General features: G+C 47.0%; 2 protein-coding genes across 8 annotated transcripts in view; one reads left to right on the top strand and one right to left on the bottom strand.

Annotated features, from left to right (window-relative positions):
- Nucleotides 1–19,337, top strand: part of LOC116841812 (protein dachsous) — a 428,326-nt gene extending 408,989 nt beyond the window's left edge. For all 6 annotated transcript variants that reach the window (XM_032810198.1, XM_032810199.1, XM_032810197.1 and 3 more), the window contains 5 exons: nt 2,579–3,530; nt 4,146–4,431; nt 11,925–12,221; nt 14,937–15,393; nt 15,627–19,337. In XM_032810198.1, coding sequence (XP_032666089.1) covers nt 2,579–3,530; nt 4,146–4,431; nt 11,925–12,221; nt 14,937–15,393; nt 15,627–17,943 — 4,309 coding nt within the window. In that variant the 3' untranslated portion in view covers nt 17,944–19,337. The remainder of the gene's footprint in view (nt 1–2,578; nt 3,531–4,145; nt 4,432–11,924; nt 12,222–14,936; nt 15,394–15,626) is intronic.
- LOC116841814 (deoxynucleoside kinase-like) lies at nt 4,008–6,655 on the bottom strand. Of its 2 annotated transcripts, XM_032810207.1 has the most exons (5): nt 6,143–6,655; nt 5,693–5,889; nt 5,171–5,420; nt 4,542–4,826; nt 4,008–4,425 (listed from the first exon to the last, which is right to left on the bottom strand). In XM_032810207.1, exons 2-4 carry the CDS (start codon nt 5,858–5,860, stop codon nt 4,543–4,545), a joined length of 702 nt encoding a protein of 233 aa, XP_032666098.1. In that variant the 5' UTR covers nt 5,861–5,889; nt 6,143–6,655; the 3' UTR covers nt 4,008–4,425; nt 4,542. The 2 variants fall into 2 exon arrangements, with proteins under 2 accessions (XP_032666098.1, XP_032666097.1); XM_032810206.1 differs by having other exon boundaries at nt 4,008–4,826.
- Nucleotides 19,338–19,354: the final 17 nt, after the last annotated feature.

Raw genomic sequence — 19,354 nt, forward strand, 5'->3', positions numbered from 1 at the left:
TCTCTCTCTCTCTCTCTCTCTCTCTCTCTCTCTCTCTCTCTCTCTCTCTCTTCTTCGTTTACTCTTTCGTTTCTCTCCGCGTCTCGTCCATCCGTTCCTCTCGGCCTGTGTATGTCTCTTATGATTACGCGCGCAATAAACCGATATCTCGGGACGTCGTTAAGGCGAAGACTTTCCGTGGCTTCCGTCCATCCCTCCAAACAGCAAGGTCGTGGTTCGTTAATTAATGGACGATTTCGCTGCGGGCTGCCGCGAACCTTGATCCCAGCGGAGCGCGCGCTCCGGTGATCGTTAACCGCTCGATACGGTCTTCGGCGGTGTACAAGCGCAGGAAAAGTCAAACGCTAATTGCGCGAGAGTGAGTGTGCGTGCGTGCGCGCGGACTTGGCGGAATCGAATTCAATATCGGGCCATTATACACAAAACATTAACTTTGATGAGTGAGATGGAGTCATACGGGCGCGATAATACCGCGGCGATAATGGAGAGTCGTCTCGCGCCTGTCGTTCGTCGTGTGTCGCGAAACATCATGAGCAAATTATTTCGATAAATCACTTCCACGCCACGGGAATATATAATTTGCCTCGTCGCATTATGCCGACGGGGTCGCCGTAAACTCGCATGACCGACGCCGCCCAACATCCGTCTCGGTGACTCACGATGCGCGCTTTAATCCCCGCCGCAATTAGGCCCCGCTGCCAATCCCGGTGCGCGATTGCGGCGTATGATTTCGCTCGATCGCGGCCGTTTACGCGCTTTTTTGCCGCTTCTGTTCCTGTCCTTTGTCACTTCTGGTCTCGTCACCGCCGAGACACGACGGTGCGTCGCGTTTACAACATACGAACGCGGAAAGGTAGACCGCTGGAGCCGAGAGGTAGCCGAGAGCGTAGTCATGAGAAGGTGTGCAGGGGCGCATACTTTTGCGCCGCGACAGCCGTGTGTCATTTCAGCGAGACGCCATGTGGCATTTCAATGCATTATTTCAGCCGGCAAAATGCCTGATATGCAAAACCAGATCTCGCTCGGGCCACTCTTTCGCTGCGCGTGTCTCTCTTTTACGCGCGTTCTCTCTTCGCTCTCTTTCCACGATGGATCCGATCGTCTCTCTTCCTCTCCTCATTCTCTTTCTCTCCACCTCCCCCTTTTCTCTCTCTTGCCTCTGTTTTTGGTATCTTCCTCCTTCGATCGGTAGCCGCGTACCCGGCTTTCGTGTCGCGTTGTTGCTGTTGCTCTCACTGCAACGGTCATCCCTGTTACCTTTGGAAGCCGGCCGCGGCATCCCGGCACGGGAGGTATATAGAACATTTTTCCCTCTTTCGCTCCTGGACCACCCGGTAGATACAGCACGCGGGTCAAACGAGGACCAGTTCTCGTTAGAACGACTCGATAAATAGCGCGAACTGGTGGCAAGGACGTCGAGATGGTACCGGGGATGACGTGTCAACGCCGAGATAATTGGAATGCGGATCATTTTTGTTAGAATTGTTCCTTCAATGAGACGCACCTATATTTGCTTTACAGAAATTCGTATACATCTTATTCGTCTGTTCATTCGGCGATAGGCACAAGAATATTTTTATTTTTTAACAAAAATGATTTTTGAATAAGACATTTGTCACGATACCATCGATTTTTTTTTATATTAGAGTACCGGCAGAGACTCGAAAACAAACTCTAATTCGCAGACAGTCGATTTACCGTGAAAGATAACTGCGGAGCATTCGAATTGGCTTCGCGCAATCGTAAATAAGCGTGTCGGAGTCGTGCACTACCGGCGTCCGATCATTATCCCACGCTTATTAAGAGTTATTGCGAGAGTCATGCCGTATCACGAAAGCGCTCTGCTCCGCAGGGAATTTTTCTTGTTTACGTTTACGTAACTTTCTAATAATATTGTTTAATATAGATGTGGAGATATAATTAAGATACGATTTTGCGAAACACACGAATCATTACGATTTCTAATGGTAGACGTAGACATTAGATTTTCCTCGCTCGAATAATTTCAATCATTCCTTAAAGTAATAATATAGTTGTTACAGCTATCATTTTTTAATAAAAAAATATGTTAATTTAATCGTGAAACGAATTATTTTAAAAGCAACATAAAAAAATTATATAATTCTCCTGTGTTATGGCCTTAAGAGGAGTTTTCTAAAACAAAATAGAAAATATTTTAACATTAAAAAACGAAACTCCAGTTGCAAAATGCTATTTCCTGTAACCTCATATTCTAAGCGGAAACTTTTATCGAAGGAGGGAATATTTCTCTTCTAATGAAATTAGAATTCTCTTATTATGAAATTATAACTCTTCTTATAAAATCAGAATAGGGGGCACAATAATTCTAATAATATTGTTTTTAGAGTGTTTTCCTTTTGATTTCAGAAGAATCCTCTTGAGGCTATATATAAGAGATTCTCATCCGCTAAAGATGAGATTATATCTTTTTGGGTGAAGACCTTTCTTTAAGAAAAATAATCATTGTGTTGCAATAGCTTCTTCTCTCAGGCGCGGCTTGATCTCTCGCGATAGTTACTTGCAATAAGTAAATCTCATCTCTTCTTGTTCGATATAGTTCACTGGACCGCGAACGGCAAAGCAGCTACACCTTCCTCATAGTTGCCATGGATAGCGGCAAGTACGACGCGAAGAGCACCTCGATACCCGTTGAGATTAACATCAGCGACGTGAACGATAATGCGCCGGTGTTCGAGAAGTATCCATTTCGTACGCGCGTGTCGATCGGCACTCTACCGGGTCAGAATATTCTGCGGGTGTCCGCCAACGACGCCGACGAGGGTGCTAACGGGGAGATCGTGTACTCGTTATTGCACGAAGAGGAGAAGCCGAAATTTCGGATCCATCCTAGCACCGGCATGATAACGGCGAGTCTATCGTTGTCGCAGGATAACGGCAAGGTCTACAACCTGGAGGTGTTGGCCAGAGACAAGGGAAACCCGCCGAAGAGTGCTAGAGGTTTGATCGAGTTGCAGATAGGTGATCTGGCGGACCTGGCGCCGGCTCTGAAGTTTCAGAACGATCCGTACAACGTCGTCGTTCAGGAAAATGCACCAGCCGGAACGGAGATCGTCCGGATCACCGCGGTGCGCACTGACGGTAGAAGACAGCATGTCTTCTACTTGATCGTGTCGGGAAACGACTTCGATACTTTTGCGATCGACGAAAGTACCGGTCTGCTGCGCGTTAACGATCCCACCAAGCTGGACGCGGAACTCTGGAACGATTTAACGGTGAAACCCAGCGACGAGCTGCCGGCTGACGCGGGACGCACGGGTAACTCGTGGGGCAGATCTCTGGAAGGCCAGCAGCCGAAGGAGGAGCCCAGGGAAAGCTCGAGGCACACTCTCAACGTGATGGCTAGAACGGTGGGCCCGGATACCCTCGAGGCGTACGTTAAGGTGATCGTCAGGGTGTCCGATGTCAACGATAACCCGCCGATCTTCACGCAAACGCAATACTCTGCCACTGTGCTCGAGGGAAATACCAAAGGAGACTTCGTTGTCAAGGTAAGGAAATCTTATGATTTCGTCAAGTCGTCGCATTTCTGTTTGTAGTATTATACGCGGCACTCTGTTTCACGATTAATATTTTCTATCTTAATTAGTTTTCCACAATCAAGTTGTTAGCACTTTAAATGGAAAGAACGAGGTAACTTTTATGTTACAAAACTTTTATAATTATAAGAAAAAAAAGTGATATAGGAACGCAATAAGAAAATGAAAGTATCATTTGTTGTACTCTTGATAATAAATATAAAGATTGATTATCGATTCTGTGTTAAAAGCAAATCACATTCGCATTTGCTGTGAGCAAAACGGGTTTACACTTATTCATTTATCTCTTCACTCATTTTTTTTAATGGAAAGTACGTATAGGAAATACATTCTGTAAAAAAATATATGAAATATCTTCCGATTCAGAAATGGCTTAGTTGACAGATTATAATACGACAGTTGCGGGATATAGACATAATTAGACAATCAGAAAATGTAAAAGTTTAGTTTATTTTCTGTATAACGTCAAAAAGGTATAGATATAAAAATAATTAGTTACATTGATCTACTTAAAATATTATACATTGTATTATGCATCAGCTGTACCATCCATATTCTCTATTTCAGCTTTCAGCAAGTGACGCCGATCAAGGGATGAACAGCAGGATCCTGTATCATATTGTAGACGGCAATCCAGACAATGCCTTCACTATAAGTCCACCATATAGTGGAGTCGTACGGACTAATATAGTCCTCGATCGTGAGATTCGCGAAAAGTACAGGCTAACTATCATCGCAACCGATCAAGGGAATCCTCAATTAACTGGCACGGCTGCATTGAGCATACGAGTGATCGATGTCAATGACAATGAACCAACCTTCCCGGAACATAATATCATCGCAGTTTCTGAGGGTAAGTCACAGTTTTGCTTTAACATTACTTTTGACACAGTAGACCATAAAACAATTATGACACGATGCGTTTAGATCGTGTCATGTTCTTTACATTATTTTTCTATTTACATTATGTTTGTTGTACAACTAATCTAGTATCTGGTGCGCTGTCGATTTTCTCCTTAAGTATTCGATCTTTGCATTTCTCGAATTGCGGCACCATTTCTTCGAGACTTTTGTCACCGTCTATAATCATGACTGGCGCCGGTAAAGAGAATAAGGTTCGTTTGTAGAGCCAGCCCTCGTGAATTTCGTGAATTTGTCTCAAGTACTCTAGTGGCACGGATTCCTCTTCTTTCCGTGCGCGTGCTTGCATTCTTTGATACACGACCTCTGGCGTTGTCCTCAGATACACTACAACGTAAAGCAAAACTTAGTAAAAACATATATCAGAGGAACAGAGAAAGTTATATTTTATATCGAGCTCTTTCTTGATTCAACGGGTAAATAAGAGCCGATATGTCGATATGACAGTGTATGTGAATGTATCGTTAGGAATTTAACTGAACGTTCTGAAATTATCAATTAAAATTTTTTTCAAGCAATAAAGTGAAAATTCTTCATGTTCTGCCAAAGTTAAGTTTTCAAACGTTCAAGAATTCTCCCTAAAAAACTAGTTAATGATAAATTAATGAAAAATTATTTAATTTTTATTTAACTTATGTTGAATTAGTTAAACGGCTCACAAATATATTTACCCATCAAGTCCACTTTGATATTAGCATTTTCTACGCTCCAATTGTACCAATTTTCCAGAATTGTAGCCTCCATATTGGATATCGTATTTGTAAGTTTCATGTTCTCTAGAAAGCACCTTGTACTAAATATTGATCTTTCCATGACTTTGTAAGGCGTTAGTGTGCTCATAGTATGTAACTCTAACCTGGTTACTTGAGCATAAGATTGAAATAGGAATGAATACCTTTCCGAGTTCTTGTACAGAAGATCCTGAAAGTATCATCAATTGGTTCAGTCAGTTGAATTTTCTAATTTGTGTCTTCTTAATTAATTCGCTATCGCAAGTATGAATAAGGCTTATGACTGAATACAACGAGAGTATCACCAATTCGGTGTAGTTTATACGAGCCAATAATTGAGATTGCTACAATAATAACAATAGATGCTTACAAGGACATCATGCTCTAAGATAACATTAGATTATTCATGTCCTATATATATATTAACCGTAAGCAATCATAATACGTTTCAGACAATCTCACCAGTAAATTCACTCCTCCCACATTGCGCCACAAATTTACTGGTTCTGGCAAAATCGTAGCTCTGTTAAATTCTTGAAACTGTTGCAGAAATGTCGTCTTGCCACTTCCAATATTGCCCTCAATGCAGATCGTAAATGGATTTTTATAAAGTTTCTGCAGCGAAGTCATTTTTTTTATGCAAATGCGACAGACTCTTCCTGAAACAGTGCATCACTCTCATTAAATTAGTGGCGCTAAATAATAAATTTCAAATTTTTAATTTAATCGTCATAGAGTGTCAGCAATAACATTAATAGCTATATTTTTCAGTATTAAAATATAATCAATTAGACATTCACTTTAAAGCAGTTATATAATGAATCCACGCGATTTTTACATGTTTGTTTGCTTAGTTTATGCGCTTATTCACGAATAAACGAAATATATGCGGTAGAATAAATAAAATAGTACCTGTAGCAGTTATTTTGATGATGATCAAGTCCGCTGTCGATGTATGCAGGCGCACGTGTGATTAATTTCTTGACGTTATTGTTGCTTCTTATATTTGCTGTTGTATTTTTCACATTTAACATTAAAACTCCCCGAGCAACATATTTCGTAAATACGACTGATGCCAACGTACTGCGACAAATGACCAACACGCCGTTGATCTACACGTGTAACGTAGACGGTGCTTTCCCGCCAAAACTGCACAACACACTGACATCACTGTTGTCCCATTGATTTCGGTGTAAACAGTCTCAAGTTGTATTTCTGCATCACAACTGCCGGTTAAACGACATGAAATCAATTATTTCTATTAATTAATTTTACAATATTCAATTTAAATATTGTACACCGGTTTCTTTATCCTTATATCTACAATTGCCCAATACATGTGTCCGTCAGTAAATAAAATACAGCTCGGAGTCACGACTCGAGTGTGCGGGTGTCGCGTCGTCAAAATGGAAGACCTTTCCGTCACGTGTTCGGGCGCTTCCAGACCATGAAAGGCATACTCAGCCGTACGCTTGCGCTGCGATATAACCAGCGGGAAAATCAAATGCATAAAGTAAAGTGTCTGTGAGAGAAAACGCTGAAATTTGGAATTTATATGAATTTATTTATTGTGAAACAATTTAATCGGACATTGTGTGAATCGTGTTTCGAGCTGGATATAACGTATTCGACTATATCACACAAATTCGTCAAATTTAATATAAATCACAAATATTTCATTACTTTTTTTATTATTTAAAGGGCAATTTAAAAAATGCCCAAAAAAATGGGCGTCAAAAAATGTCATGTTTGTTAAATCGTCTAAGATAATGTTACGAATTGTTTGTCCACTTGCTCGTTAAACGTCCGTCTTTTATACTCCTCTCTCGCTATTCCGCTACACAGTCTCGCGAATAACGAGTAGCTGCTTAAGATACTTGGTATCGACGGCGATATCGAGTATCAGGCAGTATCTGCGGACATTCAAGATCCTCCTTTGCGGTCGGGTCATCACGCGGAATGATGTTACGATCGCGAACTACCTCGACTTTATGGTAACATGAATTGCTCATCTGCTATAGCTTTATCCGCGATCGGAGCCCAGCCACATTGTATTACAATGTGGAATGGCGAAGGAGCTCGTTAGGACACTCACAGTGTCGACGACAGTAGCATCACGCGGTATCTATGATAATCCTGCCGGCAATACTGGCTCGGGTTTCATTCGTGATGACGATAGCTCGAGTTTCATTCTACTCGTTGTGGCTCGCGACTGTCTACCCGCGCGATCCTCCTCGAAATTCAACGGGCTTTATGATGGGTTCACTCCTCCCAAGGTCATCCACACGTGCGACGAAAGAAAAAAAGCCCTGACCGCGGCTGCACGTCGTAGCACGTCGGGGTTACACTCTCGTGCAATCATTCGAAGGGATTCCCAAAGTGGGTGTTTTATTTAGAAAAAGTTTCCACGATTCCACTCTATATGCAAGCATGCGCAAGTCGAGAAGCTGCATTGGCCCTCTCAACAAAAGGCAGACTTGAATACTTGAAATCTACAATCCAATTTTTCTATACGATGGGAAAGGTTCCGGTGTATATTTAGAATAAAATATACTAGAGCGCTTCTCTTTCTATCTAAGAGAGAACGGATAAACGGTGGCGCGAGAAGAGGAATCGATGAAGAACGCGTAAGCAAGAATAGGCAGTGGAAGAGGGGTCTGAGCACGCTGAGAGGGCGGGAACGCATTCTACTCTCCAAGTATAAAGTTAAGTGGCAAAGGATTTATGCCGGCATTAAAGTCCAACTGTTCGGAACAATCTGCATAACTTAGGCGAGGCTGCCGAGGCGCGCGTTCGGTGGCTCAGGCTGCTCGGTCTCTCTCTCTCTCTCTCTCTCTCTCTCTTTCTGTCCCTCTCTTCGCTTCTCTTTCTCTTTCCCACTTGTTGGGCCTCGGCACATGGGGCCCTCTTCCTCCGGCCTTTCTCGCCACCATATTGTTCCCCATTGACAGATACGATTCAATGGAACGGCACGGGACCGAGGTGGCCGCGAGTTTGACGTACAAGCGCCAACCTCGCGCTACCACCTCTCGAGGCGCAGAAAAAGAAGGATCCGCGAGTCCCTTTCGATCGTCATCGGTGGGCAGCTAGTCAGCGAAGATGACGCGACGAAAGAGGGACGGTGATCGAGTAAGTTCAACCGCATCATCGAATAACGAAGACCATGCGGTTTCGATGATACCTCGAACGGGCCCGTTTTCTTCTCGCGGCCTCGTTCCTTCCTGTCGAATGGAATTCCCAATAGCAAACAGGTGGCGAGTCACGCACGTTCTAGCAATCGTTCGGGGAACGTGGGGGATATAATAGGAGATTCCTCCGTCTCTTTATTGCGCTCGCGTTTTTGTCTTGGTCCCTTTCTTTGCCTTCCCCTGGTTGCTACCGCTGCTGCTGTTGCTGCTGCTTCTGCACCTTTCTTCTTCTTGTTCTTCCGAGAACGCTGAACGCGAAGGTCGTAGGCACGTACTCGCTCGCCAATGGCGTAATGCGAGATTACTATCTAATTTGTATCGCCGTAAAACTCCTAGGCTCCGGTGTAAATGAAACTATCGCCACGCTCGCGACGCCCGGCGAAATTTATTTAACGTCGCCACCCTGCTCCGTCGCCGCGGAAGAAGCTCGTCGCGGCTGTATTCCCGGCCGCGGCGGCAGGAGTGGCGACGTCGAAGACATCGCGCGCGTCGAGGAAATGTCATTCTGACATGTCCATAGAGGCGCGATTAAAAGTTTCATGGGCTCCGTTTATGAGTCCTCTGGCTGCGCCATCAACACTTTCAATATCCTGCGATCAATGAGGCGAAATATCTCTTCGGACGTAGCAACGGCTACGCGCGGCTAATGCGCGCCTCGCCGCATTCAAAGCGAATTTGATAGAAATATGAATCACGCGGTCGTAACGCGAGACGTGACGGGATAACGAGCCTGCTCTTCATCCTCTAACATCTTCTAACACAAGGTTTCTTGACCGCGTCTTTACGCTAATCGCAGCCTGCCCGTTCCTGTATAGTGATTTATGCTTATAAATTGCTAATTGATAGCGCAGCACGGCGCGTAGTGATTTAACAGAAGTGGTCTATATTCTCGTTACCGTGACGGCCGTTTACGTCTTTCCGCGATGGCGATATCGATTACGCTTAATCCGCGCGCGCGAGCGAGCGAGTTCCTCGGCTCTCGGTCGGCTTTTAACGCAGCCCGCTCGCCCTACGGTAAACGCTTGTAATTACCCCGGTAGGAATAAAGGATGTAATTATCGTCCAAACCAGGAGGCGCGGCTTACCGATGTTGGATGGGCCCTGCCTCTGCTCCCGTAGGGCCCTTCCGCACGGCCGTATGTACATTTGTGGGAGGATTTAATCGACAGCGTCGATCGGATCGGCTCCGAAACTGGCACTGACATGAGAAATCGAAACAATGGTGGACCACCGACGAGCGTGGTCGTATTTTCTGTACAAGGAGGATTACGTCGCCCCTGTTCGCCGATCCGAGTGCGTCGCGAATGCACCGTAATCGGAGTCTACTTCAGTGGTGGAATAACGAAATAAGACATCTGGCATGCAGCATCGATGAAATTCGCCATTCGCAGCACTCTTCTGCTGCAATGTCTTCTGGAAGATATTTTTCGTCGGTCTTTATGTAAACGTAATCGAAGGGATTTCTGCAAATCTCGTCTTTCGCACGTCAGCGTGCCAATGTCGTGGCCCCGCATGTCCCCCGAGCTCCACTCTACGGTTTTGCCAGCCTCAAATAGCGAGGATTCGTAACGATAACAGAGTCATGCCGCGCGTGTTCGCCCGTAGACGGGGTCGCTCTGCAAACCGATTTACACGACTTTAACGATCCCTCGTGAAATTTACGAGCGGTCGCAGCCGCGTGCCAGCTAGCCCCCATAGTCCCCGCGAATGCATTGCGCCAGTACAGAATAATTCTTTTACTGCCGCAGGTGTTGCTACGGCCGACGTATATCAGCCGCCTCGGTCGTGGAATCAAAGTCGAGTCTCTGATGATATACTTCTTCCTAACCACGTACTCTCGCATCCCACTGGCCAAGTCGATCCGAATCTTCGACGAAAATCTCTTTCGAATCGTTGAAAGCCGTAGCATGTATTTGGACATTCTTTTGACACTTTAGACTTCCGCGGACTGCGGCGAAATGCTTGACCTAGCTTTCAAATTAATGCTGTATCTTTTAGGGATTTGTTTCCATCGTTCCGTAAACATTTCAGTTCACTTCTTTAGGAGACTACCTCAGACCGTTTCTCTATTGAAGTCTCCCGAAGAAGTGAACCGGAATGTTCACAAAACATCGGAAATAGATATTTTGTGAACATTCCACCAAGGACGCAGCATCAGCCCGGAAGCCAGACCAGACATTTAGAAATTTTATTTTACCCTTTATAAATTATCCTTACATTTTTGCGAGAGCATCACATTTTTCTGTCATTCTTCATATCAGGATACTGGTATCTTCACCTCCGCAGCGTGATGGAGGCGACAGTAAACGCAGAAAGTGAGCAGCGAGCAGTCATTGTTGCGGACAGACAGATCACACTGGATCGCGCTCGTACGGCGATTACGATGACTTATGAGGAAGCGTAAATTCATATTTAAGGACAAATTGCGCCCAAGCGACGATAAATGCGCTCGCGTGCGCCGCATATGGTAATGCGTTATGCGACACAAGTCGGGGTACACGTCGCGCGCACTTTGTGCTCGCAAATTAGTTCCCGCGTTACGGTTTTCAATTTCTTCGCGTAATGCTCGGACGGCGATATTGTAATTTACTCACACTGCGCCCATCCGATCGCCCCTCGCGAATGAGAAGAGCTCATCCGTTTCTTTGGGCGGATTCGTTCGACCGCTTCTTAGCACGGCCAAGATAAAACGATTCGATAGTACGGATCCAATGCATTTTAAGCACGACCCCCTTGAAGTGTCTTTAACTTCGCGGAAGAGCGCGCCCTGATCCGAAGGCTGCACGGTCGCGTTGCGTATGTATCGCGCGTGATCGTTCCCCCGGTGACAAAGTGGCCTCACGATGAGGACAAAAGAACGAAATCAAAGGGAGACCTTTATGCATGAGAATGCAATTCGTCAGCAGCGGCCGCAATGTGGAGCGATAAAGCTGTCGCTGTGCTCGTGATCCGTAACAGTTTCCTTCACTCTCGCCACAAGCGCATTTTGCGAATTCCGCAGCAAAGGACTTCCGCCAATGTATAAGCGCATCTCGTTGTGTTTGAATAATATCCTTCATTTAGATCAACGATGAAAAGTTATATCGTCAAGGTCTTGACTTTGATTCCACGACTGAAGTAGGTGCGGTGACACTTGCGACAGTAAAACAATAATAATCTAATAATCGAGTGTTTATTAAATTCTTAATTGAATTCTAAATTTTTCGAGTGAATACTTCCACTCGGAATTGAAGGATGAATGTGTCTGATACGTACCATTATTATAGAAACATATTCACTCCGATCGCCTGGAACATTCCATGATATAGGGACAAGATTCACCCTAAGGGTGAAACGTTTACTCTTGCGATTTTGAGTGACAGTATCTTCACTGTCGCTTCTCGAGTGACGACGACTTTCCACTCGTTTTGAGCGAGATCGCTCTCCACGAGAGATTTGGAGAATAAATTATTACTCTCGGCGCAAGTACTGGAATATCACTGAAAGGACTATTTCTCGAATTTCAGGCACCGCCATGGGAACCGTGCTAACCACCATCACGGCGAACGACGTCGACAGTTCGCCGGTGCTGACGTACCGTTTCGGCAACCTGACGAGTCCAGGACCTTTCAGCATCGACCGCTACGGCGGCAAAGTCGTCCTACGGAAGCGTCTGGACGCCGAAACGCGCTCCGAGTACACTCTCCAGGTGATCGCCAGCGACGGAATTCACGAGGCTACGACCGACCTTACCGTGCGTGTCACCGATCTCAACGACAACGCGCCGCGGTTCGAGCAGGCTGCCTATGTGGCTGTCCTTTCAGGTACGTACAAGGAGGCACGATGCCTTCGCTCCGAGAGGAATGAACATATGCGAGAGGCAGGTAGCAGGCCGAATCCGATCGAAACTTTGACGATGATCGGACGCGATCATCGCGCAGGTTATCGCGCAGCGCTCGCTCCGCCGAGCAGGTGATAATTCTTTGATTTATTGAGGAACGATCGTTCTCGAGATTGCGCGGCTGTTCCGCGGCGGTAGCGTGGGATGAAATCGCGGGACGGGCGTTGCGTCCGCTCGTCGGCGAGGTATGAGATTCTTGCTCGCGGGTCGTTTTGTTGCCGCGTCCCTTCGAAACAACGCGAACCTCCTGCGGCTCGGCGCGTTATGAAACATTTATAGTCCATTAATGGTGTTGTACGTTCGTACAAATTATACCGTAAAAAGATCGATTTCATTGATTGTTCCGGGCAGATAATCCATCCGACGTTCTATTACCTTTTTACGCTCCGCACCGCTTACGATCGAAGACAATACACAGCAATCGCGATTTTATCCGTCGGATTTACTATCGATCACACCGTAGACCTGTTATTGGTCGCTTTGCGCGAGTTCTGTCACTCTGTCGCTAGACGATACTTCAGTGTTAGCGTTCTGTCGAAAAAATCGAAGCAGTAGAGGCACAAAGAAATGAGGAAAGGGGGAGGAAGAAGCAAGAGGAAGGAGGATACAGGCGGGCCCCTCGGCGCGAAATAAACGCGCGTTTAAAAACTGGTTTTTAGTAGACACGCGTTGTCCTGTTGCCCGTGTTCCAAACTCGAATTGACACCGCGCCGAGATAAAGCGCGCGAGAAAGAGCGGCGCGGGTATGAGGGGCGAGGGAGGGAGTAGGGGGAATATGGAGAGAGAGAGAGAGAGAGAGATAGAACCAGAAAAAGAAGATAAGGAGGAGGAAGACCGATGAAAAGCTAGCTGCTCGAATGCGAGAGAGAAAAAGATATGGTATATGGAGAAAGAGAGAAGAAGTAAAAGGAGAAGAAGGAGAAGAAAAAGAGAGAAAGATAAAAAGAAGAGTAGAGAAAGAGAGTGCGAGATCGGCAGGACAAGAGGGTAAGCGGGGGAGGGGAAGTACGAGAAGGAATGGCGAGGATGGGGTGGAAGGAGGGCTGAGGAGGATTGCGAACTCCTCGCACATAAATAAACGCGAGGACACCGTTTGCGAGGCAGCCGAAAAGCCGCCTTCACTGCAACCGCCGGCCGAGATCGCCGGCTTCGAGAGGACTCTCGAAACTTATTAAAAATACATAGGCCCGCGCCTAATGGTGCATTTGGGTGGGCGGCGGGGAGGCAGGGTAGCCGGGGTAGGGTGGATTGGCAGGCGGTGGATGGTGGAAAGAGTTCCAGCGGGGAGCTCCCACGGCGACGAGACTCCCGCGAATTTGCATCCTCCTCCTCCTTTCCAGCTCATCCCGCGCTTCGTGCCGCATGTTCGCGAAAAGCTATGTGGCGTTCCATTCGCGGCGGACAGGCGAGGTGGTAGGTTGCAGATACGATCGAGCGCGCGAAGATGCCTCGGCGAAAGTTAATGAAGCGTTTGGGGGGTTAATGGGATCGTTATAGATGTTCATTAAGGCGATAACATCGGGGTAGATCGAAGACACTTTGTTGCGGTCGTTCGCGGCCTTTCCGTGAAACCTCGCGGATTCTAATTAAATCTAAAAATCGCCCTCGAGGAGCCTATATTAGCCCGCAGATGCAGACCTTCCTCTTCTTCGAGGTACTTAACCCCTCGGCGAAGTTCACGGGGGAACGGGGATGACAGGCGGGCGAACAATGACGCGAAGATTAGCGAAACTATATTACGTTGGTCGAGAGAAACCGGGATCTCGAGGAAGGGCGAGACGAAGGGATTAAGGATAATAAAAAAGGGAAATAAGAATTCATCCCGACGTTCAAATGTCGTGACGCGGCGTGCATGCTCCGCTCTGGCCGCGGTCATACGCACTTGGCAATAATTATACAGTTCCTCTCACCTTCTCTCTCTCTGCTCTCGCGGTCGTCCTCTTCTTCTCTTCCGAGGATGCCCTCGCTCCGCGCTCCGGCGATCCCCGAAGGCCCATGTCCTCCAGGTTTATTTCGGACCCTCTTTCGCGCACACGCATATCGGCCTATATCCTCCTCTGCCTTCTGCACTTTAGGCCGCGGCTTGGCACATTAATGCCGAGTTATCCGGCGATTTGAAACGCATCGAAATGATTTTTGTATGCGCAACGCGCCATCGAGCCGGACCCACGGCACCGCGGCGCGATTTATATAACTGGTTATTATTTCATACTTCCGTTCGGCCTGATGTCAAGAAGGCTTATCCTCCTCCTTCGCCGTCCGAAAAAAGGCGTTCGTAATGTCGGTGCTGGTCGGCGGTGGTCGAGGACGCGTCTGCAACAAGAAGACGCGGAGAGTATTTGAACTCGCGCTCGTGATCGCTCGATCCTTCTTCTCCCGCTCCTCTTGCTTTCTTTCTTTCTTTCTTTCTCTCTTGCTCGAGCGGTCTCTCGTACAATGTACGACTCGATAATCGATCTTGCGAGAGTGCTTCTTGACTACCTGTCATTCATTAATGAATACCATCTCGTCTAACTATCAGTCGTGTATATAACTTCACGGGTACAAATATTTTCTCATTGCCCACTCGCACCGCTACAGTCGCCAACGTTGCTTCGTACGTGGTGTACAATGTGACGTGTTAATTTTCTCATTCCAGAAGGACGAGACAACCTGCAGGAAATCCTCACGGTGAACGCTACAGACGACGATATTTCGGAGGAGAACAGCCGGATACGGTATTATCTGCTGCGACCTACCAAGGGATTCTCGGTACACCCTGTCACCGGAGTCTTGACCGTCAATCGCACAGCGATACCGAGGCCGCTACCGAAGGAGTTGGACCTGGTGATCGTCGCGGAGGACTACGGCAAGCCTCCGGCGTCGTCTGTGTGTTCGGTGGTCGTGCGGCTTAGCAGTTTAAAGAGCGCCCTTCCTGGGCGTGAGCACAAGATCACGATGAAGGAGAGCTTGCCGAAGGGTACGACGTTGATGAGGCTCTCCGAGGTGGACTTGCTGGATGGCGCTATCGTTGCGGGCGACGATAGCGATGTGTTCGAGATATCTAGGGGCAGGTTGATCCTCTCGAAGGCACTTGATCGCGAGACGAAGGACAGGTAAGCGTCGTTAGTTTGAGTGAAAATCTGATTTTGCTGTATATTATATTATGATTATTTTTTGTGATTATATATTAGTTTTATAATGAGCCATTGATTTCTTTTTTATTGTTGTTTGAATATACTTTCTTTTCATTGTTTTTCTCTTTATTCTCTTTGTTTCTCTTCATACGTGATGTCATTTGTGAATTATCAACAGATTCTAAAAATCGCGTATACTTTTGCTGCTGCAGGTACATGTTGCGGTTAGGAAGTAAGAGTGAAAACATGACGGCGGGCTCGCTGGTGGGAGACGAACCAGTGATGGTGACGATCATCGTAGAAGACGTGAACGATAACTACCCACGCTTCCTGGAAGAGTCTTATAAAGTATGGATCAAAGAAGATGCTCCGCGCGGAACGACCGTTGCGATCTTACACGCCAAAGACGACGATTTGCCTGACAGCCCGGCAGCCACGTTAGTGTATGACATCACCTCAGGGAACGACGGCGGCCTTTTCCGCGTCGAAAAGACGACCGGCGCTGTTTTGGTGAACTCCACGCTCGACTGCGACCTTGAGCCCGAGGTGTATAATCTCGTGATGATGGCGTGCGACAGCGATCCGGTATCGCCTCTCTGCGCGCTCGCAAAATTGCATATTCACTTAGAGGACGTGAACGACAACTCGCCTAAATTCCCCGTCTCCGAGTATCTTGAATTTGTCGGCGAGAACGAACCGGTCGGCACTACTGTCTTTTCCGCGCGTGCCTCGGATCTGGATCGAGGTATCTTCGGTTCGTTGAATTACTCCATCGTTTCCGCCGCTGCGACCGGCTTCTCCGATATCGACGATAGCTGGAAACTATTCACCGTCGACGAGAAGTCAGGCACTGTCACCACACGCGCTATGTTCGATTACGAACAACGAAATCGGTATGCCTTCACGTTGCGCGCCACTGACACGGGTGGTCGTGCCGCGGCGGTACGTGTCAGGGTGGAGATCGAGTCGAGGGACGAGTTCTACCCGCAATTCACCGAGAAGACGTACCGATTCGTAATAAAGAACCTCGCTCAAGTATTACCTGGCACGGTGATCGGTCACGTGACGGCGACTGATCGCGACAAAGGTCCCGATGGTCGGGTCGTGTATCAGTTGATATCTCAGCATCCTTACTTTAAACTGAATCGCACTACTGGCGCATTGATCGTAAAACAGAAGTTGATACACATTGACATGGATGTGGAGGAGTCGTCGAGGTTAATGGTGAGCGCGAGTTCTGGTAGGCAAGGTTCTTTGTCCAATATGACGACAGTGGAGATCACTCTGATGGAGGACGACGAACCGAATGGAGCTAGAGGAGCCACCGCTTTAGATATTGGGTCAAACATGGCTGTGGCCACCGGCGGAGGCTTAGCTGATTGGGCTCTGGGTCTGCTGATCGCCGTTCTTCTGCTCGTACTCGCATTCGGCACTATTTTCCTCTATTTTCACATTCGTAATCGTCGTCACAAGAAACCCGGCTCGAAACCAGGTTTGAACGGCGAGAACAACGCCACTGCGTCGAATAGCTACGTGGACCCTAGCGCGTTCGACACGATCCCGATCAGAAGCGTGGCCGGAGTCGGTGCGAGCGGAAATGGCAGTTCCGCGAGTGCCGGTGGAGCAGGTGGCGCTGCATCCTGTCAATTCGCTCCTCCAAAGTACGACGAGATACCACCGTATGGAACATCCGGCCAATCCGGGCAACAGCAGGCTACCTCCGAACTCTCCGGAAGCGATCAGTCAGGCTCCTCCGGCAGGGGTTCCGCTGAAGACGACGGAGAAGACGAAGAGATCAGAATGATCAACGAGGGTCAGCAAACTGGTGATTCCGCGAGCGACCTTTCTGTTCATAATACTCAGGAATATTTAGCGAGATTGGGCATCGTGGACCCACCGGCTGGCACACCCAGAAGACCACCCGAAGCTCTACCCCTGGATAGTCTGCATTTGTTCGAGGACGAAGCCAGCACTGAGGCGGACATCGCGACATTGATCTATGGAAAGATCGGTGAAGCTGGACGACCTACTTCCGGTTTGGAAGTGCCAGGTGGACCATCGATGAACGGTTCATTGAGCTCCATCGTGCACAGTGAGGAAGAACTCACCGGCTCATACAACTGGGACTATCTGTTAGACTGGGGACCTCAGTATCAGCCGTTAGCTCACGTATTTAGCGAGATCGCCAGGTTGAAGGACGACGCCGCGAGCGTACAGAGCGGAAACTCCGGCAGCAGCGGCAAGACCAAGTCTGTACATAAAGCACCGCCGCCACCATTGCTCACCTCCGTCGCGCCAAGGTCATTGGCGGCGCCGGCATTGGCTAGAGGCATCCTGCCGAGGTCGCCGATCAGTCACGACGCCTCTACCTTTCCCTCCGCCGCGTTGAGTCCGAGTTTCTCACCCTCGCTGTCACCCTTGGCCACAAGAAGTCCCAGCATCAGTCCTCTCGTGCCGCCCGCCACGCAGAGATCCAGTCAAAGTGCCAATCGAGGAATTCCCGTTACCGACGCTGAGCTTAGGATTTGAGGACCTTGCGATTCCGTATCCGGCGTGCCCGATCGCGTGTACAAGTTTTAGTGTTAATCCAGTGATGACTAGCCGGGAAAAGCGGCACCGGTAAGCTGATGCGGTGCCTCGTGTGCGTGTACGTGCGACGTGAACGCATATTCCTGTTGATACTTGTTGTTAAATGCGATTGATGTAACGAATATAGCTCTCTCTTTCTCAGACTGTGCAAACAACATGACTTGCGGGTATGGTGTTAACGAGTGATTTTAATTTAGGAGTTTCAATTTTTGACCGGCCGTCGAAATGAGCGACGACCGAATTATTCCTCTGCGCAAACGCTACCTTCCCGCGATTAATCGTCACTGTGTAATTAATTAACGATGATTAATTAAGTATGAGCGTTATAGATAGTCTCAATTTACTGCGTGACGAGTGATGAAATTGATATCTCACTCTTTGATGGGCGATGTATGTACGACTGATGAATCGATGTCTTTTTTTGTTTTAATTATCAAAAGATCAATTATTGTCTCGATATTTTACAGGGTATAATTTTCGTTCAAATTGTCTCTAAATCTGTCCTATCATTCGGATTTTTATTTCTCAGTAATTAATTTCACTTTTCAATCATTTACTATACGTTGAGTATTTATGAGAAAATTAAAAATGAATCGATTATTTTCGATGTTTTGGATGCCGATTCTTTTTTTCAATATCGCCCTATGTCACTCACAAGCAAAGTGATATGCGGGAAAGCGGCGATTGCGTCTAGACAGTTCCGTGTTTGCATACAATACGAACGCGTCACTGGTTCCGGTTACAATTAATAGTTGAGCGGGAAGAAAATACTTCTCTTTCTGTGAACGGAACGTGTTGTAAATATCCGCCGGATGCGACGGCATATAGTCATTAAGTAGCATTGTAAATAACAATTCACGAGAAATAGCGACGTTGTCATAATCAAAAGGATAGACTGCTCTTATGTAAACGGAAGCTCAATGGTCGCGCCGTGTTCGTTGAAAACGCGTGGATATATGTATATATTACAATCTAATTTTATAAAGTCGAATCTCTTTCTTGTGGTTAATGCTACACGGCGAATACGGCAATATCATTGGAGCGGAAGGAAAACCTGCGCCACCACGAGCGAACTGACCACACCAGATTTCGTGGCGGCGCGTCTCTAAATGCAATCCTGTCTTTGTTTACTAATTGTTATTTTGCCCTTATCCCCTGAACGCGATCTCGATGTAACGGGGGATGGAATCTCAGCCAGGCACATATACATACGCACTGAAAAAAAAAATATATAAATGTATGTCTGATATTTTGTATAAATCGCTCTTTGTACAAAGACTTCCGAGCTGAGGGCCACGCGACGTGGGCCTTAAATAAATGAATTTTTTAGGATATTTGTGGTTTTTTCTAG

Source organism: Odontomachus brunneus, unplaced genomic scaffold (assembly GCF_010583005.1).
Source record: "Odontomachus brunneus isolate Ranch 3 - 2012 unplaced genomic scaffold, Obru_v1 Obru_scaffold_018, whole genome shotgun sequence".
Classification (NCBI taxonomy): Eukaryota; Metazoa; Arthropoda; class Insecta; order Hymenoptera; family Formicidae; genus Odontomachus; species Odontomachus brunneus.